At 41.4% G+C, this 27,871-nt stretch overlaps 1 protein-coding gene across 2 annotated transcripts in view; it reads right to left on the reverse strand.

Moving 5' to 3' along the window:
• Positions 1-24,351, reverse strand: part of PTTG1IP2 (PTTG1IP family member 2) — a 60,844-nt gene extending 36,493 nt beyond the window's left edge. Inside the window, exons 1-4 of one of the 2 annotated variants that reach the window (XM_048838103.2) lie at positions 24,157-24,351; positions 18,338-18,390; positions 9,799-9,907; positions 4,383-4,491 (exon numbers count right to left, since the gene is read on the reverse strand). In XM_048838103.2, the coding sequence (XP_048694060.2) occupies positions 4,383-4,491; positions 9,799-9,907; positions 18,338-18,390; positions 24,157-24,250 (365 nt within the window). In that variant the 5' untranslated portion in view covers positions 24,251-24,351. The remainder of the gene's footprint in view (positions 1-4,382; positions 4,492-9,798; positions 9,908-18,337; positions 18,391-24,156) is intronic. The other variant, XM_048838102.2, reaches the window with a different exon arrangement.
• Positions 24,352-27,871: the final 3,520 nt, after the last annotated feature.

The following is a 27,871-nucleotide window of genomic DNA, read 5'->3' on the forward strand; positions in this document are numbered from 1 at the left end:
CCAAACTCTCACAGCATGTCAAAAATGTGCTGATGGGGCATCAATCCAAAAGCACTTGCCAAGCAGAGCCATGCTATGGCACACTGCCTCCGTGCCCTCCTGGCCATGTGGATGGCAGTCTGAAGGACAAAGTTGTGTGCGTAGCAGCCTTCACATGACATGAAGCCTTTCTGGATGGAGTGGATGGCTCTTCCGTTCACTGACCAGTCTGTGATCCTAGCCGAGAAGCAGCTGGCATACAGTTTGTACACGGTGGAACAGAGAGAGATGGGTCTCCAGTTATTGGGGTCGTCTCACTCACCTTTCTTGTAGGCGAGCAGAGTCATAGATTTCTTCCAGGACCTGGGAGTACAGTGGAACTGTTTGCATTTGTTGAAAATGGCAGCTAGTACCAGGGGTCTAGTTTTTTCAGGAAGTTGTAACGAATGCCATCTTTTCCTAGGACTGTGCTTTTGGTCTTTGTAAGTCTGGTCTCTACTTCCTGTGATGTAAAGTCTTGTTCCAGGTCCTCTGCATAGTCAACCCGGGGTAGACGATGAAGGCACTCTGGATGCTGCGCGTCGTTCTGAGCTACATGGTAAAACACACCCTTGAAGGTTTGGGACACTTTGGGACAGGATTGCGCAGTAGGATGAAGGCCCGTCGAGGATTTCTCTTATAGCCTTAGGGCTGATCGACCAGTAGAGCTTTTGGATTCTGGATGCTGCTGCTGAGTCATAGCAGCAACTGATGTTCCTTCTCCTGGCTTCCCTCATGTTGTTGCTGTGGCGTCTGGATGCAGAAGCTCTGTGCGCAGTCTGTGAGTTCTCCTGAGTTCCTTTCCTCCCAGATATGATTTCTGCAGACAGATCTTTAGTGAGTCTGTCTACAAGGAGGTCAAAGTCCTCAAAGAAGGCTGTCCTTGCCAACTCCTCCATCCAAGCGGCTTGCCATGGTGTGGCAGCCCTCACCGTGGGCCGCTGCTCTTCTGGCTGCTCAATCTCCGCAGGCTCAGGCTGGAAAACTGCTGTGGGATTAGTCTGTTGTCTTTTTCCCCTCCTGGCGTTGAGAACTCCATTCGGCCGGATCTTCCGGAATGAGGGCAGCATCTTCCCTTATGGATTTTAGGGCAGCACTGGTCCTTTTAGGAAGAACAGTTTTAGAGGCAGCGGTATTGGCCCTTTTAGGGATGCAATCTTGCTTTGGAGTTTCTGGAGCAATGCTAGTCTTTCTGTGGATAAGTTCTGTCTGGGGGGGTCTTTGATGCAGTGAGAGACCTTCTGGGGTCAAGGTCCCATTGGGTGGTCTTGGAGGCTGTTGTGGTCCGTCTAGGGTTGGGGTCCTGTTGCATGGTCCGAGCAGTGGAGATAATCCTCCACTGGCTGGGTCTCGCTGAGTGGCCTGTGAGGTAGTGCTAGCTCTTCTGACGACAGGGTCCTGTGAAGTTACCTGCGGGGGGCGCTGACCCTTCTGCCAACGGCGTTGTGCTGGACATACTGCAAGGAAGCACTAAGCCGTCTGGAGATGGAGTTGCTTTGCATAAGCTGCGAGGTAATGCCGATCCTCCTCTTGGCAGGGTCCAGCTTAGGGATTTTCGAGGCAGTAATATCCAGTTGGCTGGTCCCAGGGGCAGGGATAGTCCTTCCCTCAGTAGATGGTTGGACCACCTTTTCATGCTGTGGCTCTAGAGGACGAGGTTGGGATGCAGTAGCCAGAGTGTTTGGGGAGTCGGAAGCCGGAGCTGGAGCACGTGGTGTTTCTGCTTTCGGAGCCGAGATGGGGTGGTGGCAACACAGACTGATAGAGTTAGACTCTTCCAGTTTGCAGGTGCCTTGATGAGACTTACATTTCTTCTGCCTCTTGAAAGGCAGGTTGCAGAGGGCACATCGAAACGCAATCCGGTTGCTATGGATTCTCTTGAGGTGTCTGCTGAACCGCCAATGCACTGGAATCCTCAGACTAGATAGCAGAAGGGGCAGAGGAGTGTGTCCATAGGGAGGGGATACTGGAGATAGATGCAATCATTCTCCTTTTCTTCTCCCTCTGTTAGATGGGCTTCAGTCATATTAGTGGATTCGCTAGATGGTTCTCATTGCTCTGGGACAGTAGTGTGATATCACAACCTATCTGGCAGAGATTTCTTTTTCACAGGAGCCATCCTTGATGCGCTTGGCACTGAAATCAAGAGGTCTACTCCACTCCTTAGGTGGAGGTAGTGGATGAGACCGGCCAAGAAAGCTTACTCTGTGAGAAAGGCTCAGAGCCTCGATTGCCCATCAGCATGGGCCTGAAGCGTTGAAGACTTGCACAGTGCAGCAGTTTGGGAAAATCCATTTCCACCAAACAGAACAAACGGGTACACATAGCCTTCTCTGGGAACACAGATGGGAATGACACACAATTTAAACCCATGTTTTTTTAAATCTTCCTTCTTGGTAGCTACAGATCAGTTCTATTTCATTGGCACAGGGACCAAAAATGAGAAAACAGTGCAATGGCACAAATCGAGTAATATCTAAAAAAAATTCTAAAGCACCTAACAAAAAACAACAAACAAGAGGATAGATTATTTGGTGTACAGAACCTTAGAAATTCCTCCAGATATGGAGAGAAAGTCCTTATCCCTATGGCAACTGAGGAAAGAAAGGACAACAGCTAGTTGAGACTGCACTGCCCTTATAAGCTTGCTCCAAATATGCAGTGCCACAAGAGGACACTTGTGCTGCCCCAATGAACATTATTTTCCAGAAGGTGTCTCAATTAGGATTATGCACCATTTAAAAAAAAACAAAAAAAAAACCAAACAAAAAAAACCCAACTATTGCTGTCATCCCATATACAAATCAAACAAGACACTGCTTGCTTATTGGATCCCTTTGAAGTATGTTAAACAATTAAAGAATTAAACCTGTGGCAACAAGTGAATTTCAGAAACCCTCTAAGATCTTAGGAATATTTGAATTTTGTAAAGCTTGAAACTTTTTTGAAACTAACTTAGGCATCCTCAAAGCCTCTGAGCAAAAAGGTATCTCTTTATCTCTACTATGATCATGACATTTGTGTAAATTAAAGGAAAACAGGATCTCTGACAACCGATTCCTGAGACAGTCTACTGACTGCTAGCTGAAATACCCTGAAGCAGACTCAGGTGCCTGGACACTAAACTATATTGAAATGTTGCTTGGTTTATACAGGATAGATACTAATTTTATTCCTCGTCTTAGCCCACTTTTGTTCAGGCACGAACTAGCCTTAAAAGATTCTTATTATCTGTACATTTTAGTACGTTAGAAAATGATGAGTGATATATTGCTTATTTACTAGATAACTTTTTGCTCATGATCTGTGTCAAGCTGCATTAGAATAGTAACTGAATTTTAATTAAACACAAAACAGCATTTAAATTTTATTAAAACAAAACAGCCTTAAATGTTTTGGATATATAAACGTCTCTTATCAAAACATGTTTCATATTTACAACTAAATTATAGTAAGTTTAGGTCTTAAGATGCCTGTCTTAAATTCAGATTTCATTTTAAACAGATTTAAAAAAAACAACTTATTTAAATAAAATCAGATTTCATTTTTATTTTTTTTAAAATCATTGATTTTTATCTACCCTGGCAGGGAGCAGACTCAGGATGTGGTATTTGTTTATTTTTTAAAAAATGTTGCCGCCCCAAGCAGTCGCCGAATTGCGGCCACAACAGCGGCGGAGCTGCCGCCGAATTGCTGCCGGGCCTGGAAGAGCAGCAGGGCTGCCGCTGAATTGCCGCCGTGGGACACGGACTGCCGCCCCATTCTCAATGCCGCCCCAGGCACCTGCTTGGAAAGCTGGTGCCGGCTCAGACAGTTAGACAATCATTTAAAACAAGTGAAATGAAGAAAACTAATGGATCTTATAACCGCAGCCTGTCCTCAGTGGATACTGTAGCTGCTATACCATAAATCTGTTTCAATGCAGAATGAATATGAACTCAAAGTGTAATTTAATTTGCTATCTAATGTGCTTTGATTCAACTACCTACTCTAATAGTTACATGACATTTTGTACAATTAAATATTAAAGCTTTTTTTAAAAATTTAAATTTTACATCGATCTTTGGAAAAAAATCCTGTTAAGATGATTGCTAAGTTTTACACACACCATACATACTCTGAGATTTTTTTTTTAATATATATATATATAAGAATAAGTGTGCATACAATCTTTATTCATTTTACTTTCTTACCAGGAAGATGTGATTAAAGAATACCAAAGTGGGGTGAATAAATATGTTTACCTCTCTTTTAACCAAAAAAAATACCAAATTTTTTTTACTTCCAAATTAAATTTCTAGGAGAGCTATTGGAGATTATGCATTGTAGGACCAACAAAGCTAATAAAAGAAAAATATATTTACCCCCTAGAACGCCTTCTGCAGTAGCAGCAGTAACAGCAACAGACACCAATTGACAGCAGGATGAGTCCTGCTATTACAGCTATGGCAATGATGAAGGCCTCAAAGTTCACTGTAAAAAAAAAATATATATATGTGTGTGTGTATATATAAAATTAAACAACTTGTAAGACTTGAGCAGTGGTCATTTGAATTTGTCTTCTCCCTGCTTCCTCTGATGAACATTTGGTCTTTCCGAGTTTCATCTTTGGTTTTTTTATGCAGTACTCCTATAGGAGTTTTAGTAAAATAGCTGCTAAAACGACACGTTATACAGTTTCACATAAGAACTCTGCCACTGTTACTCACTGAAAAATCATCATTCACCAGATTGAGATCAGGTTGCTTTTTAATCCCTTTGTTAGTCCTCTCCTTTTAAACTGTCCATTCTACTCTTGTACATAAAAACACATCCTCATCTCAGATTTTGACATGGCAATGAAAGTTCCCTCCCAGTTTTTCTACATACACTATGATTTCTCAGTTACAGAGCTACAGGGTGTTTTTTGCATAATTGGGTAATTTATAACCACTATACAGATCTCCCAGACATTTTCAGAGCATAGATTTTTATTTTTTTTAAGTTTAGAACCATTAGAGTCAACAACTTGCGTGGTTAAATCCTGGCCCCAAGCATCTGTTGTGAGTTCTGGCCACGGAAGAGGTCATTAGAAGCTTTGATGAAAGCTGCTCCAGTGGAATGCAAGAGACAAAAAATGGACTGGAGAGGATTAGGAATGGAATTGGAGGAGAGGAACTCTAGACCGTAGCTGTGGACTGTGCATTCAATGAGTTTAGAGATGAAAGGGAGAACGGGTGTTAGAGAAGTAAGGGTTTTTTTAAAAAGCGTTCTCAACTCTCCCAGATCCCATCCCTTATTTTATCCCCTTTCCTCACCACAACCGCTTGCTGCAACAGATCTCCAATGCAGCTCACAGATGTGTTCACTCTCTTCCTTCACATCAAAAGCCAGAAGTTTACAACTGTGGATTTGTGGTTATGCATTAAATGAAAGAGCTCCCTAACGTAATTAAGTAGAACCATGAAAATTTTTTCAAGACATTGCATTCTCAAATGTATTCCTTAGTATGACACTTCACCGCAAGATTTAATCTGTGTTGTGTGGCATCTGTGAAAGGGATCTTAAAAAGGAAAGACTCCTGCTACAGACCGTGTCTAATCCAGCACCAACAGTGGCCAGCACCAGATGCTTCAGAGGAAGGTTTAAGACTTCTGCAGTGGTAGATGTGGGGTAATATGACCCCCATTAGATCTTATTCTGGTCTCTAACAATTAGAGTTTTGCTTGCCTAAAGCATGAGATTCAGTATCCCTTCAAAAAAATGTTATAATTAATTAATTACAACTCTGGATATAAACATATAAACATTCAATCCTTTCTGAATTTGCTAAATTCTTAGCCTCAGGTGACTTTCTGTGGCAATGAGTTCCATAGTCTAATTACAGGTTGTGTGTAAATTATTTCCTTCTGTTGGTTTTGAATTTCTCATTCTTCAATTTCATTAAATATCCCCTTTTTGAATTATGGACAGGAGAAGTAAAGTTCCTAATCTACCTACTTTATGCCATTCATTATTTTAGATTTTTTTTTCCATATTCCCTCTTATTTATCTTACAACCCCATTCTTTTTCCATGGCCTTGATCATTCTTGCTGCCCTTCTCTGTTGCCCTGCCCCCACCCCAAAGCCCGCAATATCCTCTCTGATGACATATCTCCCCTCACTATGACTAATTTTCAACTGATTCTTTTCAATAATTCACTAACACTTTGTGTTCTTGTTGGTTTTTTTTTTTAATCTAAAGTTGATGTTTTTACTGAGTTGTAGAGAAAAGGCCCATCAAAGTAGAAATCAAGATGCAACCTTAACAATGCTTCTGACTGGCATACTTCAATATTTATGGAGACATCGGTCCATCTCAACAGTTAAGCATGACCCCCATTTTGCACTGAGAGCAGGGAGTCAACCTCCGTTTTTTATGAAAATACATATCCTCCCCAAACTTACAGCAAATACTCACTGAGTACAGAATGAGTTTTCTGAGAACTAACAAATAAGTTCCAGTTTAAATTAATTTTTAAAATGGACTCCAAACAATTTAGCATCTGTGTCAGAATTTGTCTTGTCCGGATGATCTGAATATAGAAACAATACAGGCTCTTAATTCTTCTCTATAGTTAAAATTCATAAAAATCTTATGAATAGATTATTTAACAAATTAGACTGTAATTAAGCTTATTAACAATTGTATCCAACTGTTATGACTAGATAGGCTATAAATAGGGTCAGTTTAACATCTCAGGTAATTTAAGAGGGGCCACTGTAACTTCAAACAAACACTGACTCAAGCAACCATCATCTTTACCCTATAACTAATCTTCATGAAACAACTTTACTGGGGTTGTAAGTAAATCAGTGGCATGAGGGAGACCGGCCACATTCCAAGAGTTCTTAATGGTAGATTTGCCCAATTGTGTCTGCTCTCTTAGGTTATGTCTATACAGGGATAAAAACCAAAAGTGTGGTCAAGCAATTGACTATACAATTTAACAAAATGGAACAAATATCAATGTCATTCTGTGTTCCTGCATCCACCAGCTACTTTATTTGCTTATTTATCCATAAAAATACAATAAATTCAACTGATGTTGCTTTTACACTCATCTTCCTCCTTTAGCTTTGACCAACCATTTGTCAGCATGTCACGTTCCAGATATCACTGGTATCTGGGACCTATATGTTCTCCAGCTTTCCATTTTTCCACCAATACACAGCTGAACATGAAAATGCATTTCACAAGCTGCACTGTTCATTTTCAGCAACACTGAGTCAAAAATAAGTGGCTTTGCTTCATTTCATTTGCAAAAAAGACAAACAATAGCACCATCCTCAATGTGGTATTAGTTCCCTGCTATGTCTGGGACAAACTCCATGAGACCATATATTCATATGACATGCTGCAGTGTAGAACTTGTAATAACTCGAGGGGGTGGAAGCAGGGGAAGTCTTTTGGCAACTGTTCACTTATTGTGCAGAAGGTGTGCTACTATGAAGTTTTCATCTTATGGTTAAGCTACAGTCAGTCAATCTACAAAATGAAAACCTGCCTAAAATAATTGCAAGTACTTCCCATACTAATGATATGTAGGAAAGAATTTGTCTGCTCAGCACACCATGTGGCATCAGAAGTTGAACAGTGAACAGTAGTTTTCAGGAATACATAGTTTGAGTTTCTCTTTTAAAAGAGAGTAAATCAAACAGTTCAAGGAACAATATTTATGAATTGTAAATCTCTCTTTAAAATCTCTATCACTACTGCTGTAAGACTAAGGCTTCCTTCATGTCTCCAATGGCAGATAAAACTTATTTTAATAAAAAATTGGATTTTTTAAATTTAAATTAAATCTATATCTTTTTTAAAAAATATACCTAGTTAAAATTAAAATTGAAATTGACAACCTATGTTAAGGCCTAAAATTACAATATATTAAAATAATTTAAATTAAATACAAAAAATAATATTAAGCAGTATGCTTGCTCCAATTTTTAAAGAAAATCAAACGACTGAAATGGAAGTCACTGGCTAAGCTAAGCACATGGAACCACAATTGGTTGAACTGCTAAACCAGCTTTCAACAGCAATAGCTTCTTCTGCAGAGAGAATATTTTCTTCATTTCAGTTTATTCAACTAGTTAAGTTGAACAACTAGTTAATTCGAAGTTAAGAAACTAACTGAATGTTGAAAAAAGCAGGAAAACTTGTTCTCCTCTTCCAGTTGACTAAAATATAAGTGTGAGAGGATACGATCTACTAGTTCTAAAATCTTGAAGGACATGGTAACCAAAAAAATAACCAGTTAACTAATGACAGATAATACCTCATTTCTTTCGTAAATCAATTCGTTTTAAAAGGGAAAACATATATTGATAAAAAACTTTTTTTATGTATCCATCACATTTAAGGTATTATTTTTAATACAAAAATTTTAAAATGTTGTTTTTGTGCATTAATTAAATTTGAATTTCCATCCCAACAGAACTTGGCACAAATTGCAAGTAAAAAATTAGTTATCTAGTAAATAACGAACACATCATCGTTCACCATTTTCTAACAAAATATAAAATTGAAAAATTAAGAATCTGAATAAATGTAAATTAAGATATAGAACAGCTTAAATAAATGTGTGTATAGTGTATCCTCAGAGGAAAAAAAAGCACCAACTCTGGTGTGCAGGCTATATTTACCTGCGAAGCAACATGTTTTAATGGCTACCAATCAATGAGAATCAGCTATTCCTTAGGAAAATAACTTAGAAAGTACAAATGCAAAACATGACTAAACTACGTCTTAAATCAAGGTTTCCTGCTTCCTGATTTAAATCATGATTAAAATGTGACCTAAAATCAAGCCACCCTGATGTCTCCTAGTGCACACAAGTGAGATTCTTGTTGGTCCATTTTGGCTCTGAATTCACGGCAGGGATCATCACTTCCTTTCTATTTTGTATAGCACCAATAAAGCTTCTCACAATGACAAGCCATGTGGGTTACACAGACCATAGGAGTCACAATCCTTACATTAAGAAAAGAAGTACTTGTGGCACCTTAGCGACTAACAAGGTGCCACAAGTACTCCTTTTCTTTTTGCGGACTTGTGTTACAGACTAACACGGCTGCTACTCTGAAACCAATCCTTACATTATTCATACGCAAAACTAATTTGTGAATTAAAGTTGCTAGGCTGCATAATTTGTCAACACAAACTGTAAAAAGGAAATGAGCAGTGAAGCCATGCTACTTATCAGCCCCTCTCTCCCCCCCCCACTTTTCTTAAAAGCCTCAATTGCATCTCTTCAGCACCCACAGCCAACACACCTCCATCCTTAGCCTGTACCACTCTCATACGCTCTTGAACTTTCCATTTGCATTCATTCTAGTGGAAGTACTGGTATAGTTCCAGTTCTCTGCTGCCATCATAGCTGTCTGTGCATGCTGAGGAGGCAGCCATGAGAGCGGCAACATACTTCTATCATGCTGACTCCCTTCACTCAAGGTGAAGAAGGGCACATACATCATCCTATCTCCTGTAGAGTTGGAAGAACAACCCCTCTAAGTGTCAAGGTGCTGATGTGCTTACTAAGGCAGAGCACCGCGACTCTGTACCTCAAAAGGCTGTTCCTAAGGATCTCAGGCAGTGTACATTAGTGAATCCCACCAAAGATGCTCCTTGGGTGAAACATATTCTAAATCATAAATACATGGTAGTCAACTTAATTTTGGAACAAAAATCAATATTATCTTACTATAGCTTGAATTACAAGTAATTACATCTGTTTATTAAAATTACTATTAGTACCTACTCCAGCAAACACCCCATCGAGCATCGTAGAGTGGACACAGTGAAGATGATGGAAGAATACTTCTCACAGGATAGTCCATACAAGTGTTTTTTGTATTACACCAAAGGCACTGCATAGGAGAGAAACAAAAACATATTACAACTACTGACCATCAAACAGCTATTTACAAACAAGGGCCCCAATACAACAGTCCCTGGACAGAATATCAAATTTAAGTGAGTATGAACACTATGTCCTGTGATCTTGAAGAATGAAGCCCTACATGAATTATGGAAGCCCTAGTCGCAGTTCTACAGTTAGGGCTAAACTGAATTCATACTTAGAAAAAAAAACTTTCAAATAATGGTGTTAAATATGAAAAAAATAAGTATATCCCCCCCATAACTGTAGCACTTACTCTTCAATTACTGAATGATCTAATATTTAAGTAATCTGTCAATCTGAGTCAGAATCACAGAATTCAAGGCCAGAACAGACCACTAGAGCAGAGGTTCTCCATTCAGGTGGTCCGTGGATAGTTCCCTCTAAGGTGCATGCCTGGGCAGCCGCACACGAGACAATGAAGGACCATCCACCTAATTCATGGAGCTGTGCAGGGAGGGCTCCAGGAATTAGGAGCCTGGACCCTGGAGAAGACGCACATGTAAGGTGAGGTGGTGGCCTTGGGGTGAGAAAAGAGGGTGGGGGGGAATCTGGGATGTGCAGGGCTGTGGCAGCCAGAGAAAGAGGGGACTTTCCCCAGCTCCAGGGGATGGTTATCAAAAGCGCTTTACAATAGTTAGCTAACAGTACAAACAACATTTGGAAAGATCATTTGGAAAGATCATTAAGTGGTCCTCCAAGACCCTCAGCAATTTTCAAGTGGTCTGCGGGGAAAAAAAAAAGTTTGAGAACCACTGCACTAGAGCATCTAGTCCGACCTGCTGCAAATCACAGGCTAACACCACTAGTCATACACTAAACCCAACAACAGAAATGAGACCAAACTAAATGAGACCCACAGGAGACTAGACTGGGGAAACTGATTCTTCCTAAAAGTGGTGGGGCAGAGGAAGCGGGAGGAACCGCCCCCTCCATGGCCCCATCTCTCCCCACGAGGTCCCGCCCCATGGCCAAGTTGGAAGCTAGAGCCAGCCTGGGGAGCCCGGGCCACTCCAGCTGGCCGGGGTGGGCCCCCCCAAGAGCTGCCCTTGTCCTGTGTCTCTGCCCCCTTGGCCTCCCACGCAGGACAGGTAGAGGGTACACAGCTCCCTACAGCTGCCTGCATGGTACTTACCCCGACCGGCTCCGGCTCCCAACCTAGCCGTGGGCCAGTGCTTTAGGGGCCAAAGAGCCATAGCCGGGCCATGGTAATAGCTGTCCAGCAGCTGTCCCTGGTCATAGCATCCCTTCCACGCAGAGGTGTGCATCTCCTGACTGGGAGCGTGAGAGCCATTTATACCCACTAGTGTGACCAGGGACAGCTACTGGTGAGCCTGGTGCCCGCCACCGTGGGCAGGATTGGGGCAGTACAGCCATGCCAGAAGAGCTGCCCAGGCTGGGTGCTGGCTTGTGCGAGTGGCAGCCTGACATGCTGCTGCTTTTGCTGCTGTGGTTCCTGGCCCAGTCACTGGCTATGGCCCTGCTTGTCTTGCTCGTTGTCGCTAGAGCCCTGTTACTCAGTGGACATCTGCTTTATATCCATGGACATACATTTTGTATCCATGGAGGGCTCTACCCAGAGTATTCCTGGCACCTTTTTCACTGCCACCCATGCATAATGGGTTCTTCTTTTCAATTCTCTAGATCTCTTTCCAATGGCACTAAATACTTCCAAATACATAAATTCTTTCTTATGATTCATCTTCTCTCCTGAAACTTTAATAATGAGCTCTTCTTCTACCTTCCCTACATTCACAACTTCAGTTTTTGTTAACAACTTCAAAACACAGACTCCCACTCCGATACCCTGTTTACCAATTTCTCTTTGCTGTCAGACAAAAGGGCCAGATCGTCAGCATGTATTAGTTTTCTGTCTCCCCACCGGCTTGGTTCTCCTACTAATTAACTCCTTAACTAAGATGAAGAGAAGTGGACTCATTGTCTCAATCCCATCACCTTAAAACTCTCCGAAATTCCATATATTGTTACCACCTGAGCTCTTGACCATCAAGACAGCTCCTCTAACATCTCCACTTCCTTACGTCCCTTTCCCTTCAATATTCCAAATACCAACTTCTGCAGAACCAACTCATACGCTTTCTCAAGATCATTAATACTGAACAGCAATTATGCCCTCCATTTATCATTCTTCCAAATGTCTGTCTCGTTGCAAATATTTTATTGTGTCTATAGTACTCCTTTCCTTTCTTAAAGCCATGTTGCACCTCTCCTATATATTCCTGCTATTATTTGTAAATACAAATACCATTAAGCTCTAATCATAATTGTATGGTTATTGAATAGTGTTGCTATGGGACACAGTTAAGGTTGTTTGGGAGCCTTAACTGTGCATTTCAATACCTTAATGTGTTTAGATTTCTTTTAAATTTAACCTCAACTCTGAATTTCCTGGGATTGGTGTAATTCCAACATGGCTATAATGTTTTTTCCTCTTAAACTAATGATTTGTACTCAGCCTTAATTCTAGTTTAATTTTTATCTGGGAATATAATATTGACACTAGTTCAGAATTCCTTCACCACACAACTGAATCAATGAAGAAATGTAGAATGGGGTTTTAATAGGAGCCCTTTCAGGACATGTTTTAATAGGACCTACTCACAGCAGAAAGAGATTTCATCTAGAAACTATTCGTGATCCAATTGTACTAACAAGAAAATAGCTCTTAGAACCAAGATCTAATTTGCAGAGTATGCTGTTTTGTTTCTCTTTACAGGAGTCATGTTAGAAAATAAAATCCTGACATCAATGAGATACTCATTCCCTTGCAGGTGGGGAAGAGCAATTCATTACTTGTAGCTTGAGGTATGCAGGCTGTTTTGGTTCAAATAATCTTTCTGAAAAAAGGGGCACTTCACTTTACAAAGAACATCTAAACAAGCAGAATGCTTTAATTTCCCCCAAAATGAATATCTTTACAGGATCAATGTTAGCTAGTTCAGCCAACACAAACGAGCACCATTTCTTATAATATGCAAGATAAACTGTATGAATATATGAAGAACAGCCAGCCTAATATCAGCTTGACTGATCATTAAAGCCACTGCTAAACTGCTGCTGGCTGTAACTAATAGCGTGGATAGATCAACTTTAGCACTTTCTGGAGACTGCCTATGTAACTGTTACAAATGCATGCAGTCCCAAGGGCAGAAGATTTGGTATGTGAGAGCACAGGGTAAAATAAGAAAATTCTTTAACAGATTTATTCTTGATGTCAAATTAGGAACTGCCTTACTACAGCTATTCTTTTTATGGAAGCTACAAGACAACCAAATTTCACTGGTATTATGAAACATCTGTCTAATTTAAGTTCTCAAATTCATGACAGTCTACAACTGAAAATTGAAAATATTTAGCTGGTCTATTTAGGCAGAGATTATCATCATAGTTTGCACTGTATTCTGATAATATTTTAAGACCCAAATTTAGACTGGAATCTGTTAGTACGGACTCCAGATTTTACATGATGTCTAAGTGAGCTTGTGGCATTAGGCTGTACTCATTATCAGGATAATATCTTATTAGACTCCTGACAGAATTCGTATCGCCCACATATTTCTGTGCCCTCCATGCAGAAAAATGCAAAAGAAATCTGGGGGGAGGGGAGGAGACATGCCTCTTCCCAGGCAGCACATCTATTCCAGTGAGCCTGCAGCAGCCTAAGTGATACAAATCACTGCAAGGGGAGGGGAGCTGGACGTGTGTGCCTGCCAACAAGCGAGAGACACTCTTGGCTTGTCTACACTGGCAATTTACAGCGCTGCAACTTTCTTGCTCAGGGGTGCGAAAAAACAGAGCTGGCATCTAAACTCTCCCAGTGCTCTGCCGTGACTACACAAGCCACGTTAAAGTGCTGCTGTGATAGCAGGCCACGGTAGTGCTTTAGCGTCGCCAGCATAGACTAGCCCTTAGTCCCTCTCCCTTGCTACTGCGTCTGGGGGTGTGGAGGTTGTAGGTCTTTTTAATTATGCAGGAGGAAGGGTCCTTCCCCAAGGCAGACATGTGTAGTAACATTGTTAATGTTCCTGTTTTTAGTTAACTGTTCCCATTCTCAATCAATTCTCCAAGGAGCATAAAACCTGTAAAAGTTTTAAGGCCCCTACATTGCCAGTGTGATGTAAAGCCTTATAAATGACAGTAGGGGAATCAGCTAGGAAGATCTATGTGCTTTCGCACTTTTTTCCTGTGCCAAAATGGCACAATGGGGTTAGATTACAGCTCAAGATTTATTTTACTTACCCATTAAAAAAGAGACTTTGAGGGCAAATAAAATATTTACCAAGCAGTCAATAAAAGGCCAGGACAATCAGAAGCAAACACTTCCCGAAGTACCCAGCCAGGTCCAGGACAATGATTAGCAAAACTATAACTTTCATGTGTAAAAGTCTGAGCAATTTAAAATGACATTCCAGTTTGGGTTTTTTTGGCACTGTTTGGCGTTCTGTAATATAATTTAATTTAAATGAAAATCCAGGATTATAACTGGAATGCAGGGTATTAGTTACCAAGTATCTGTAACTTAAGTTTCATGTGTTTAGGAAATGCGGAATAGTTATTTTAACTTTTTTCTGTAATTAATTAAATAAATGACCAAAACAACTGAAACTGATGCGATTATATTGCATTATTTTGACAAAATATGTAGAATATTGCAGAATTCTAACTTTTTGGTGCAAAATTTTTATTTTTTTGACACAGAATCCCCCATGGAGTATCATCAAAGCAGAACAATTCTTAGTCTTGTGAATGCAAAAAAATGCTGCTTCCTCTATCTTCTATAATTAGAGGTACAGCATACATAGGACTAATCTCTGTCACTGAGGTAAGTCACTGCTGTTTTAAAAAGCTGGGTGTAATTTATTAGTGTCAATTTACTTTGTTTTTAGGTTTTTTATTTTTGCTAGTATGCCTGAAATTTATTTTAGTAATATAAATTTTAAGGACTAATTCTGGCCAAAACAAGGCATGAGGGGAATGGTAAAGAACAAATTTAAAAAAAAAAATAAAAATCTACTTTTCTTAAATATCTCGGAAAAAAATAAAAAGTTAGGCTTTTTTAAAAACAGGGAAAGAGGCAATATAGTCTCACACAAGCGAAAGAGTTTAATATGCAATGTTAAGAAGTCTTGTTTGTATTAAGTCTCTTGTTTTGGAACTTCTTGTCCCCAGTCACCATCAAGCCACCATGCATGCACACAAACAGGGAGAATAGAAGCCTCTTTTTCACTGCATCCAATGCCAGACATCCTGCAGATGGTCTATCAAGAGGTAGTGTTCAGCAGATAACATAACTGGTAATTTTATAACCACATCAAAAAGAATGCCATTAAGCTCTCTTTTCAGAAGTCAATACAGAATGTTCAGTTACAAGATTTAAGGGCTCATGCCACAATTTTTCAGATGTGATACCTAAAATAAGGCACCTAAATAAAAGTGGCCTGATTTCTAAAATGCAGAGCACTCACAATGGAAACTGCACCTGCTCCAGAAACTCCGAAGATCAAACCACTTTTATTTAGATGCCTGAAGTTTGAACATTCTGACCTATATGGTAGGGATGGTAAAAAACTAAACCAAGCAACTAAGTCAAGCTATATTGGGTGAACTCACACCCACTGCAGTAATTACTATGGTGATGCACGTCCACACTATAATCCTTGGATCGGTGTTGAGCGTCCTCACCAGGAGCGCTTCCACTGACCTAAGAGGGGCAGTGTGGGGAGCCTAGAGCCTGGTCTCTCAGCTCCTTGCCAAGAGCCTGGCTGCCCCACAGGATCCTAGCCAGCTGGACTCCTCCCCTGCCCGACTCCACATTCCCTGCCAGCGGAAGCCACCCAGGGCTTCTTGCCCTCCCATTCCTTGCCAGGAGAAGCCACCCAGGGCTTCTCGCCCCAGGAGAGCAGGGTTCAGCTGCCTTGGTTTCTTGGCCCGCCCCTAACCAGCTCCCTGCCAGGCTACTTGCTGGGAGCGGGTGTGCCCCCCCGGCTTCTCACCCCAGCTCTCCACAGAAGTGGAAGGCAGCTACCAGCCTTTCTTGTCAATTTCCCAGCTCCTGTTGTGAAACTGACAAGACAGCCAATGTACCAGATGAAGTGTCTACACAGACACTGCATCACCCTAACTACACCAACATAAACCTTATACCTCTTGTGGAGATGAAGTTATTATGTCAGTGTAGTAGGGCACTTACATCGGTGGGAGGAAGCCTGTAGTGTAGACACTGGTAGTGTAGACCAGCCCTAAGATTTAGTAGAAATTATCGTCTAGTCCCCAAATGCATATTTTCATTTTCTGCAGCCATCTATTTTACTACCAAAATAAGCAGCTGGGTATTTTTCTACTTTGACAATTAAAAAAAATCATTTCCAGTGATCTAATGCCTTTACATTGCATACATAAATGCTAATGGTTTAGTTATTTCTGCCTTTTATATTTTTCTGTGAATCGGCTCAGTCAAGTCTAAACTCATCTCTCCAAGGTCAGTCCTGATGATATTAAGGCAGTCTCACTGCATCATCCATCATTCTGTCATCAAAGAAGTATATACATAGATAGTTTGATAGATTTTGAAGATGTAACATATTTACATTTCTTCTGGTGTCTTCAGCACACACACACACCTGTGAATTTATTTTCTTCTCAATGCACCTGAGTAGTTCTCACTTGTGTTGATGGAAAGCGTGTCTGGGGTGTGTGTGTCAGGAATACACCTATTAACATGCCAACATTTTGGTACTTACAAGCAGCATCTATTCAAAGAGAAAATACTAAAAAAAGCTTCCTATACATAGCAAATAAGTGATAAGTGAATTCATCAATAGTTACAGGCTCATCCTAGATGACTCACATGTACCTTCTCCTGTCTTCTACTTCAAAGATGATGAGAACCTTTATTTATTGCTTTGCTAGACTCATGTTGAGTTAGTGGAGGACTAACAGCACACACACTGAGCAACTATGCCAGCACAGAGAGAATCAGCATATTTCATCTTATTGTTTTAAAATTTGCTGTCCCAAGGCTAATCAGGACTAAATGAAATGATCCATTACAACAAAGTAACATATGTGGGAGAACACAAGACTGTTTATCTTTTTTTAGTGAAAAGATGTTTTACAATAATTTCTACTTTTTCATTAGCTGTATGAACAAATAATGCTTTATATGACGCTGGCAAATCAAGTGCCAATTCTGGCTAAAGCTGAAGCCTTTAGCTAAGAACTGACAAACTCATAGCTGGAAACCAAATCAGCTTACCTGTATGTTAGTATTGTTCAAAATAAGTATCAGTCTTACAATAATGTATTTAGTGTTTAGAGCTCTACAAAATGCTTGGAAGTTACTACCTGCAGTAATCTCACTCGTAATGTCTGTTTTCCCTGCCAGAAGGAAATATATAAACTTTGCTTTATAACTTTGAAAATGTTTGCTTTGAGCTTGTGAACTCAGGCATTCCCCCGCCCATTCAAGAGGCTTATCAAGATTAAACAGGCCATTAAGGAACATTGCAACACAAGAATAGGTGAATGGCCTTATTGAATCTTGGAAATGCAATGTGTAAGGGAGCTCATCTCATGGACTGGAAGACTAAATGTAAAAGATAAAAGAGGGTCACAAGAGAATTTTCATGTCTTTGCTGTTTGCATCTCACATGGCCAGAGACTCTAAACTGAACCAAGAGATCCCTCCAGGGTTATCCCTGGATTTGCCAAAACACCTTGTGAATTGACAGATCACAACTCCTCTCACTTTTAGGATTTAGATTGCAACTCATTTGTGTGTGTACGTTTGCTTGCTTTAACCTGTAAATAACTTTCTTTTTTCCTAGTTAATAAATCTTTAGACAGTTTATTACAGGATTGGCTGCAGGCGGTGTCTTTGGTGAAAGATCTAGGGTACCAGTTGATCTGGACGTAAGTAACTGGTCTCTTAGGACTGGAAGCGACCTGAATATTTTGTGATTTTTGGTCTAAGTGACCATTTATCACTAAGTCCAACTGGCCTATGTGGCAAGATAGACTGGAGAGCCTAAGGGGACTGTCTGTGACTCTACAATAAGACCGATATAGTGATCCAGGAGTTCACATTCGTTACTGTGTTGGTGAAATCTAATTATAAAACGTATCACCAGTTTTGGCTGTCTGCACGGCTTTTGACAGTCTGCTCCGAGGTAGGCACACAGCCGTGAGCCACTCCAGACAGCATGATACTGTCTAATGACTTATACTACTTTGCTATCTCCTTCCCCACCCTCCTCTGAGCCTGTGCGGCACAGCTACGGAGTTAGCTGTGGTAAGACATTTCAGCATCATCTCATTAAACGTAAGCATCACCAGATTCTCTGACCCCAAAATAGTGTAAAAAGATGACAAAACTTACTGAAACATTTTTTAGACATTCTTCACAGGACTTGAAGGAGAAATTAGAGCATGCTAGAAAAAAAGAATTATATCAAAGTTATGAACCTTTTTTAATCAATAGTATCAAATAATATAACTTTTTAATCACAGCATGTATACACAAAAATGTAACCTCATCTATCAAATACATGCAAAGAAGGAATGGTGAGTTTGCTTCTATATTTTAAATAAAAGCTTTCATTTCCACTAGTATTTTAACAAGTAAAATGACACTGAACACTCAATTTCACCTCCACACTGTTTAGGAAAAAAACTTATGCCCATGCCTGGCTCTAATTCGCAAAAGGAAGATCAGTGAAAGAGGACTGTTCTCTCTAAGATGATTACAGAAGACTTAATCCGTGAACCGTGAGTTTTGAGCTTGCCTACATCTTTGCTGAAATTCTGTATCTCTTGCAGTTAAATTTGAAGAAAACTGAGCTCTGAAGCTTTGGAAGCAGAAGCCAAGCAATGCCTAACCTGGATTTAGTATCAAAATTTTCCTCCTTTCCATAAAATGTCTCAAGAACTTTTTAAAAAGGTTTAAAAAATAAAACCTCGTGACAGGCATTTTCTCATTCTAAGAGGAAAAAAACTTTCTGAAGACAGGAAACCAAATTACTTAGCAAAAAACTCAACGAAAACTGTTAAGGGATGTTTTAAAAGCCAAGTGATATAGGAAGTTTTAATCTATATTTTAGTTAGGTTTTACAATGAAAAAAGTATCTTCAAGCACAGAAAACCCATTGTTGTTCATATTGCCTAAGGATGACTACAGTTATAACTTGTAGCTATTTTTCAGTTGCAGGTAACAGGATGCAACTTGTTTGCAACTCAGAAAAAGTTTAGAGGTTAATGTTTGTGAAATGCCATCCTGACTGTCTGGTCCTTCATCCACAGCACAGATAGAATAGCTTCTTCTCACTGGCCCAATGAGGTGCCTCAGTCCTGACCTAAATGGACCACTTCTAGAGACTAAAAGATAGTTCAGTCTACTTGCCCAACCAATCCTTGATTTCCTAGCTACTCTGCCAAAAGGAGTTCCAACTGTAATTTTTTGTGTGCAAATACCTATCCACTAGAAACTGGCACGACACCATCAATTCATTTCACACAGGCCACACATAGCAAGTCATCAGATGGTAAAGACTGCTAGTCAGGAATATAGTTCTACTTTTACACAACCATCCAGTAGTCATAAATAGGTAAGAAATGTTTTAAGTCTACAAAAATTGTCAAAGAGCTTAGGGTTTCTTTTTCCAAAACATCTAGAAGATATTTAAACCCCTACATTTCATAATTTATTTTCCTGCTGCTTTGACATTAATTCTTAGTATAACACAAATCTGTGCTTTATTTACTAATATATTCAGATTAATAAATTAAATTAATAAATTTTAAAACCCCTCACTGATTAGTTCACATTGTATCAAGAAGTAGCCAATGCAATGAAGAAACTCTAATTCTAATGACAGGTTTCAGAGTAACAGCCGTGTTAGTCTGTATTCGCAAAAAGAAAAGGAGTACTTCTGGCACCTTAGAGACTAACCAATTTATTTGAGCATGAGCTTTCATGAGCTACAGCTCACTTCATCGGATGCATCACGAAAGCTCATGCTCAAATAAATTGGTTAGTCTCTAAGGTGCCACAAGTACTCCTTTTCTAATTCTAATAGTATGGCCAGTTCACCAACCTCAAGCAAAAAATGGAAATAAAAATTTAGAAAAATTCATAAAGCCTATAGCAAATATTCCTTAACTCTCCAAATGTAAGTTTTCAGTAATGTTATGCCACCTGGGCAAAAAAACATTCACAATGATCAGAGCTACAAAACTGAAGTTTCTAAATGAAGTTCAGGAAATTGGTTCATTCAGTGCACTGGTATTGTCAGAAAGGTATGAGAATACCAGGGATTTTTAAATTTTCTTTTAAACGGATGACCTTTTATAACTGAAGTCATTCAAAGCAAAAATGAAGCAAAAACCCACAAGAGCTACGCTAAGAAAGTAAATAGGGTGCAGGACTAGTTCAACTCTGAAATTTCACAGGCTCTCAAGAAGATTTGGCAGATAACCTAAAACCTTGCGTGCTCTTTGAAGGACTGGGGCCTGAACAACATAACCAATGATTTCTTTAGATTTATAAAAATAAACAGTACCCATATAAAAGCTCTAAATGCCAAATATTCTGATTGTGGAATTTTTAATATACACGTCAGCCAGCCTCACTCCTCTTACAAAGCAGCAGTTCACAATTTAATAAAACACCCCCCTACACCAGACACCCTATTCTGTACTATCAAAATGACCATGGGGGGAGGAGGGGGAAGACATTTTAAAATCTTTTATTTGTTGTTGTTACAACACCTAAAATTACTGTAAGTGAAAGATAAATTAGAAAATATATTTTCTAATTTTCATTTTGTTTTACTCTGTGCATTTTATAGCACAGCTTACAGCTGTTTTCACTATTTGCTTTGCAGTCAGGTACAGCTTTCCCTTTCCTGTTTGTGTTGGTCTTTCAAACAGCAACAGGGGAGAGAGAATAAAACATTTTTAAATATAGGAAAATGCAATCAAAACCAAATATTGGTAGGCAGATTCAGAAGCCAGTCCAGTACTTAGAAACTACTTTCAAGTCTTTTTAACATAACTGGATTTCAAGTTGATAATATATCCATAAAATTTCAAGATTCCAAGACCTTGTCTTTACTAGGAAAAAGAGGTGTATTTTTAACACACACTAAAAATCAAAACGTGCCTTTTCTACATAGTTTTTGTATTGGGTTGGCTATTTCAGGTAGGCAAGTGATTTTTTTTAACCCCAATAGTTATAACAGTTGTATCAGTATAAAGATGCCTGATAACTAGTGGTAAATAATGAAGGTATCAAGTCCTTGATTCAGAATGATCTGGATTGCTTCATAAATTGGGTGCAAGCAAACAATATGCATTTTAATATGGCTAAATGTAGATGTATACATGCACAAAGAATATAGTCCACACTCACAGGAAGGGGGACTCTATTCTGGGAAGAAGTGACTGAAAAAGATTCAGAGGTTGTGGTGAATAATCAGCTGAACATGCACTCCCATTGTGATGCTGTGGCCAAGTGAGTTAATGTGATCCTGGAATGCATAAACAGGGGACTCTTGAGTAGTAGAGAGGATACTTGGTACAATGTGATCACTGCTGGAATATTGTGTCTAGTTATGGTGCGCACAGTTCAGGAAGGATGTTGATAAATTGGAGAAGGTTTAGAGAAGAGCCATGACAATGACTGAGGGATTAGAAAAAATGCCTTGTAGTCAGAGACTCAAAGAACTCAATCTATTTATTTTAGATAAGAGAAGTGACTTGATTACAATCTACAAGTATCTACATGGGGAACAAATATTTAATACTGTGCTGTTCAATCTAGCAGAGAAAGGAATAACAAAGGAAGTTGAAACTAGACAAATTCAGACCGGAAACAAGGTGTCAATTTTTAACAGTGTGAGTAATTAACCACTGAGACAATTTACCATGGATCACGGTGGATTCTCCATATACTGACAATTTTCAAAACAGGCTGTTTTTCCTAAAAGATATGCTCTAGGAATTATTTTGGAGAAGTTATACAGCCTGTTATACCAGAGGTCAGACTAAATGATAACCATGAACCCTTCTGGCCTTGGAATCTATGAATCTCACACAGGATTAAGCTACCATGATATTAAACATCCTTATACCACTGTAACTGCATCCACACTAGTGGGTTGTACCACCTAACTATACCAACACAGTTAAAGCTGTATAATTTTTGTACATAGAAAAGCTGTAAGATTTTAACGTGTGTTAAAAATACACTTTTCCCCCTCACCTAGATATGGCCTAAAAGGAGATGAAGAGCTGAATGTAGGAAGTACACAATTCCCACAGTGCAAGTAATCAATGTTTAGAGTCAGATTTGCATTCTCAGAGTACACTATTTTACAGAGGTGTTAGCTGCTCTGGCTCTTGTTGGTTCATCCCATATTTTAGTAGCAGAATAAAAAAAAAAGTCCACTTTTGTCACAATACATTGAGCAGCTGGTGGGGGAAAGGAAGAGAGGAAATTTAATATTCCTTTTCATGGAGAAATCTTTGTGGAAGACAGCTGGTCTGCTCAAATTGAATCCTGAGTATTCATTACAATGTAATTCTCACAATCTACTTTAATGAAAGCCAACCATATTAAAACATTTTCTTGTAACACCTGTCAATAACTATTAAAGTTGGAAGATATTTTTACCAAGAGCCTTCAATGGCCTGGCACAGTTCTGGTGCCCAGAGGATAACTAGTATGGCAGCAGTCCATCAATCTAGAATACCTCAACCATTCCTCATTACAAAACCCATCCCTCATGTATGGAGACAACACACAGAGGATGTATTCTCGCCTCTTCAAACCTTTGAAAACCCTGCTGTTCTACCAACCTGACCAGTACTAAACCAAGAATGAACGGCATGAGGATTTTAGCTAAAATATAGACATTTGTGACTCTACCACTAATCTCTTCGAGGCAGTCATTTTATTTGTCCAGCATACTTTCTCTGGAGCATAGCCCCATCCCACAATAATAGTGCTGTACAAAGAGCTGAGTCCTGCAGACTGAGGCTTGCTCTAAGCAACAGAGTCAGATTGATGTAAGACCTACAAAATTAAGTTGACCGGAGTTAGGTCAACCTACAGCCACCATAGTAATTACTGTGGTGGTTCATGTTCACACTACACGCCCTCTGTCAGTGGTGCCAGGTATCAGAGAGCTAGCTGTGTTAGTCTGTACCCACAAAAATAACAAGGAGTCCGGTGGCACCTTAAAGACTAAACAGATTTATTTGGGCATAAGCTTTCGTGGGTAAAAAAAACCCCACTTCTTCAGATGCATCTGCATTCAGTGGTGCACACCCTAACCAGGAGTGCTTCCACCAACTTAACTGTGACAGGTACGGACAGGTGGAGTCCTCCCTGCTCTGGGCCTGTCAGCCCTGCCATGAGCTCACAGCTGGAGGTCCCCCCACTCCAAGGGGCTGACAGTCCAAGCCAGTGCCAAATGCACCCATGTAAATTTGGAGAGCAGAGCTCATCAGCCGGGAGAGGGGAGGGAGCTCCAGCTGTGAGCTAATTTAGGTCAATTTAAATTTTGTAGTGTAGAGAAGGTGTGAAGCTATCCGATGTGAAACCCTGGCCTCGCAGTTACTGCAGAAAGAACTAAAAAAAAAAAAAAGGACAACCCAGTTCCTGTTTCTCCGTTAGGCTCTTGTCGGGAGCCTCACCCCGGGTGAGTCACAGCTGGCCCGTCTTGGGGAAAAACTCTGCCCCTAGGGTGTTTTAGGGCAGGTCTACACATTCACTAGAAATTTACACGGGGGGCAGTGGGGTCTCGTTTTTTCGCCCTGTTCCCATTACCCTGCCTATGCAGCACCCCAGGCGGGCTGGAGAGAGGCCCCGCTACTGAGGGCGGGGAAACCGGCCTGCCCTACACGCACCAAGGCACGTGCTACCGGGGGGGCAGCCAACCTCTGTGCCCCCTCCCACCCCTCCCGGAGCCCAACCGCACTGCACCGGCGCCCCCCCCCCCCTCCCGGAGCCCAACCGCACTGCACCGGCGGGGCCCCCCCAGCCCCGGAGCCGGGCGCCAGCAGCCCCCAGAATCTAACTGCGCGGCGCCCCCCGGCCCGGGCCCCCCCACACCCCTCAAGCCGGGGAGCCCCCAAGCCCGGCCACGGGCTCCGCTCCGCGCAGCTCCCTTGCTGTGCGGCCCCGCCCCTCCTCACCCGGTACAGTCGGGTCTCCCGGGCCCCTTCCCGACCCCGGGCGGATGAGGACCAGGCCGGGCAGCCAGAGCGCGCAGAGCCGCACGGCGTCCATCCCTGCCGGGCCGAGCGCTCCGCTGACCGCGGGGCCGCGGCGCACTCGCCGCCTTCTTCCAGGGCGTGCCGGGAACCGCAGCCCCGAGCGCCGCCTCCCGCGCAGGCGCACTGCTAGCCGCGGAGCCGGGCTGTGCCGGGTCCAGCGGCCTCTAGCGGCGGCCAGCGGCTCTGCTGCTGTCGCCACCCGGCGGTTCCTGCTCGACAAGAGCCCGTGGCTTGCCCGGCTGCTCCAAACGCATGGCAGGCTGGCTCCCGGGGCCTGACTGGGAAGCAGCGGAGCGCCAGCTCTGTCCTCGTTTCCCTCCCCTTCTGCCCTGTGGTGTGGCTCCCTCTGATGTCTTTCCCTGCCCTAGGAGGCTCAGTCTGTCTTTCCCTCCTCTTTGCCCGAAGTCCCCTCTTCTCCTCCTCCTCGCCTTCATGGTGTGTCCTCTCCTGGCCCCTGTGGGCTTCCTTTTGCTTCCACAGTTACCTGGAGTTAGTACTCTCAAGTGACTGCTCTGGCGCTAGCCTAGCTCCAGTGAGAGTGACCACAGGCTTCCGAACAGCCCCGGAGTTACACAGAGTGACTGGCTTAGCAGAGCGATGGCTGCGGCAGAGTGACCACATTAGCTGGTGATTTGTTGTAACTGGAACTGTTGCATCCGCACTACATTACTCTAGCATCAGCATCACTCGAACTTCAGCCCCATGCCCCGTGAAGGGCCAACTAGCTTGAGTTTAAAGCACCACTTTACTTGAGCTAGACATTTTTGTGTGTGGACTGTGGACAGAAGTCGAGTTGGGGTAACACTAAGGCCTTGTCTACGCTGCCACTTTGCTGCGCTGAAACTTTCTCGCTGAGGGGTGTGAAAAAACACCCCCCGAGCGATGCAAGTTTCAGCGCTGTAAAGCGGCAGTGTAGAGAGTGCTACAGCGCTGGGAACCACGCTCACAGTGCTGGGAGCTACACCCCTCGTGGGGTGGGGTTTTTTACAGCACTGGTGACGCGAGGACACAGCCACTTTAAAGCACCGCCACGGCAGCAGCTTGGTAGTGAAGACTTACCCTAATTGGGCTGGAAAGACACATCCTTTGTTGGACTGGAGAAAGAGTCTGAGGGTGTTCCCACTGCAAAAGGCTGGTTTGTGAGGCTACCTACTTAGCTGTCCCTCTCATCCATTTCTCTGCAGGGAGGCACTCCCAGTTTGCAGGCCATTAGAGTACTGAAGGCAACAGAGATTGGCAGCAGCTGCCTCTAAAGCATCCCAGATTTTACCAATCTGAAATCCCAGCTACTCTGGGACACATGACCAGAAACCAATGATTGTGCTGGGAATTTTGTGGGGTTTTTTTTTTGGCAAATATGACTTGACTTGGGTGCAACTAAGAACAGGTTCATCAGAACATACAGAATGTTACAAAGTTTTGTCATCAGAGCCAGTTTTGGGGATTGTATGGAACCTGTAGCTAATTGGCTCCCACGTTTTAGAAGACAGCCCTAAAATAACATGACAGTTGCCTGAGTGCATTAGCTCTGGCTCTGATTATTCTTAGGCAGAATTAAAGAGCGAAGATTAGGCTTTGTCTACATTGGCATTTCGTCGGCAAAACTTTTGTCATTCAAGGGTGTTAAATATGCCAAAAGTTTTACCAACAAGAAGCACCGGTGTGAACAGTGCTTTGTCAGCAGGAGCGCTCTCCTGCCGAAGAAGCTGCTGCTGCCGCTCATGGGGGATGGAAGTTTTTTGTTAGCAGAAGAGCTCTCTACTAGTCAGCTCTGGTAAAACACCCAGCAGCTTGGCCTTCTGGCTTTTCAGATAACACTTGGGCGGGGCAGTAGGGAAGAGAAGGCAAGGGAAGGAGTGTTGCCAATTTTTGTAATTTTTTATTGAGTCTTGTAATATTTGGTAGTTTTCTTAAAGCCCCAACTGCTGGAATCAAGTGATTACATGAGAATCCCAGCTTTCATTTAAATAAAAAAAATTCTAGTTGTGGAGAAAAGCTTGAAAACATGAAGTGAGTGCACCCCAAAAGCTCAAAAACCAGAAGACAAATAAAAAGGACCCAAGACTTAAAAAAAAACACTTGTCTTTTTTTGTGGCCTAACTCATAAATTCTGAATGCTCAAGTTGGCAAAATATTATTATTATAGACCCCATTGTGGTTGGCACTGTACAAACACAGAACAAAGAGAGATTTGCTGTCACCACTGCAACACTTCCCAGCTACATGGAAGGGGGGGTGAGGAGAAGGAGAAGATGTACAGTTCACCTTCCTTATCATGAGGAATGAAATGAAAGAAATAGGATGTGAAAAAGGTGGGGAAAGACGTAGGCCCAGATCCTCAAAGGTGTTTAGGCCACAGAGACCAAGATGGGAAAGGAGCAGGAATAACTTCACGAGGCTTTAAAAAACCTGAAGTCCACTATATGTCACATATTGCTTTAGTTAGAAGTAAAGCACAAGGTTTTATAAGGTCTGTACAAATGGATCTTAACTCTTGAATCACTTGGAATGTGTTCTTGGAAATTTCTCAAAGCTTGCATCCAGTAGCTAGAGTTTCCATGACCTGTATTGAATTATGTCTGAAGCAGAACAGGAGCCAACTAGCTAATTCTTACATGTTGCGTTTCAAATTACAACTTGATTACAATTCTTTCTCCTGAATTGCTTGTAGTACATTAGTCCTCAAGAAAATGGCTTTCAAATGGGGCAACAAGTTATGACAGAGGTGGAAGACTTGAAATAAGAAAATTGCTTGAAAGTTATATGGAAATAGTGTAATCATTTGGCTCTTCTAATCTATCATTTATTCCACTGAGAGGCAAAATGTAAATATAATTTATGAACAGCTACTGTAATTCTGTTACAATAGCCATAGCTATAATAACGAGTCATCTTCTTTTTTTTCTGATTGGGTAACCACTACCTCAACTGTTATAAATCCTGGGTAAAATAGAACGAAGAGATATGATCCCTTCCAATGAAACATGGTTTGGAATCAGCAAAAGGTTGAAGAAGAGGATAAGCTGAATACCAAACAACCCTCTCCTGCCAAAAAACCATTCATCAGAAAATGTTCAGGTTTTTAACCAGATCTAGTTTAGTATCTCTCATAATTTCCTTGTTAAATACAAGTAATTACAAGTAATATGATTTTTATAATGGTCAGCCCTGTAAACTCAGCCTGTGCTCTGAGAGTTAAGGGGAAATGTTTCCATTTTTCTGCATTACCACCAGTAATAAGGTTCTAAAGGTCAAGTTATGCCCTTAGTTATGCAGCCTTGTTATTTTCAAATTGATGCCTTTAGTGCCTTTAGCAAACAGGGAAAGATTAAGAATGAGCTCTCAAAACTGGATACTCTCAAAAAAACCCAACCTTCGCCACAAACTTCCTCGTGGCTGGACTTTACTAAAACTAGACAAGCCATTTACAACACATACGTTTCTTCTCTACAAAAGAAAAAGGACGCTAAATTATCTAAACTACTGCATGCCACAAGGGGCCAAAGCAATGGTTCCCTTAACCCACCCAGCAATATTGTTAATCTATCCAATTATACTCTTAACCCAGCAGAAGAATCTGTCCTATCTCGGGGCCTCTCCTTCTGCCCTCCACCCCCACGAACATGATACAGTT

The sequence above is a fragment of the Caretta caretta genome, chromosome 2 (assembly GCF_965140235.1).
Source record: "Caretta caretta isolate rCarCar2 chromosome 2, rCarCar1.hap1, whole genome shotgun sequence".
In the NCBI taxonomy this organism is placed as follows: domain Eukaryota; kingdom Metazoa; phylum Chordata; order Testudines; family Cheloniidae; genus Caretta; species Caretta caretta.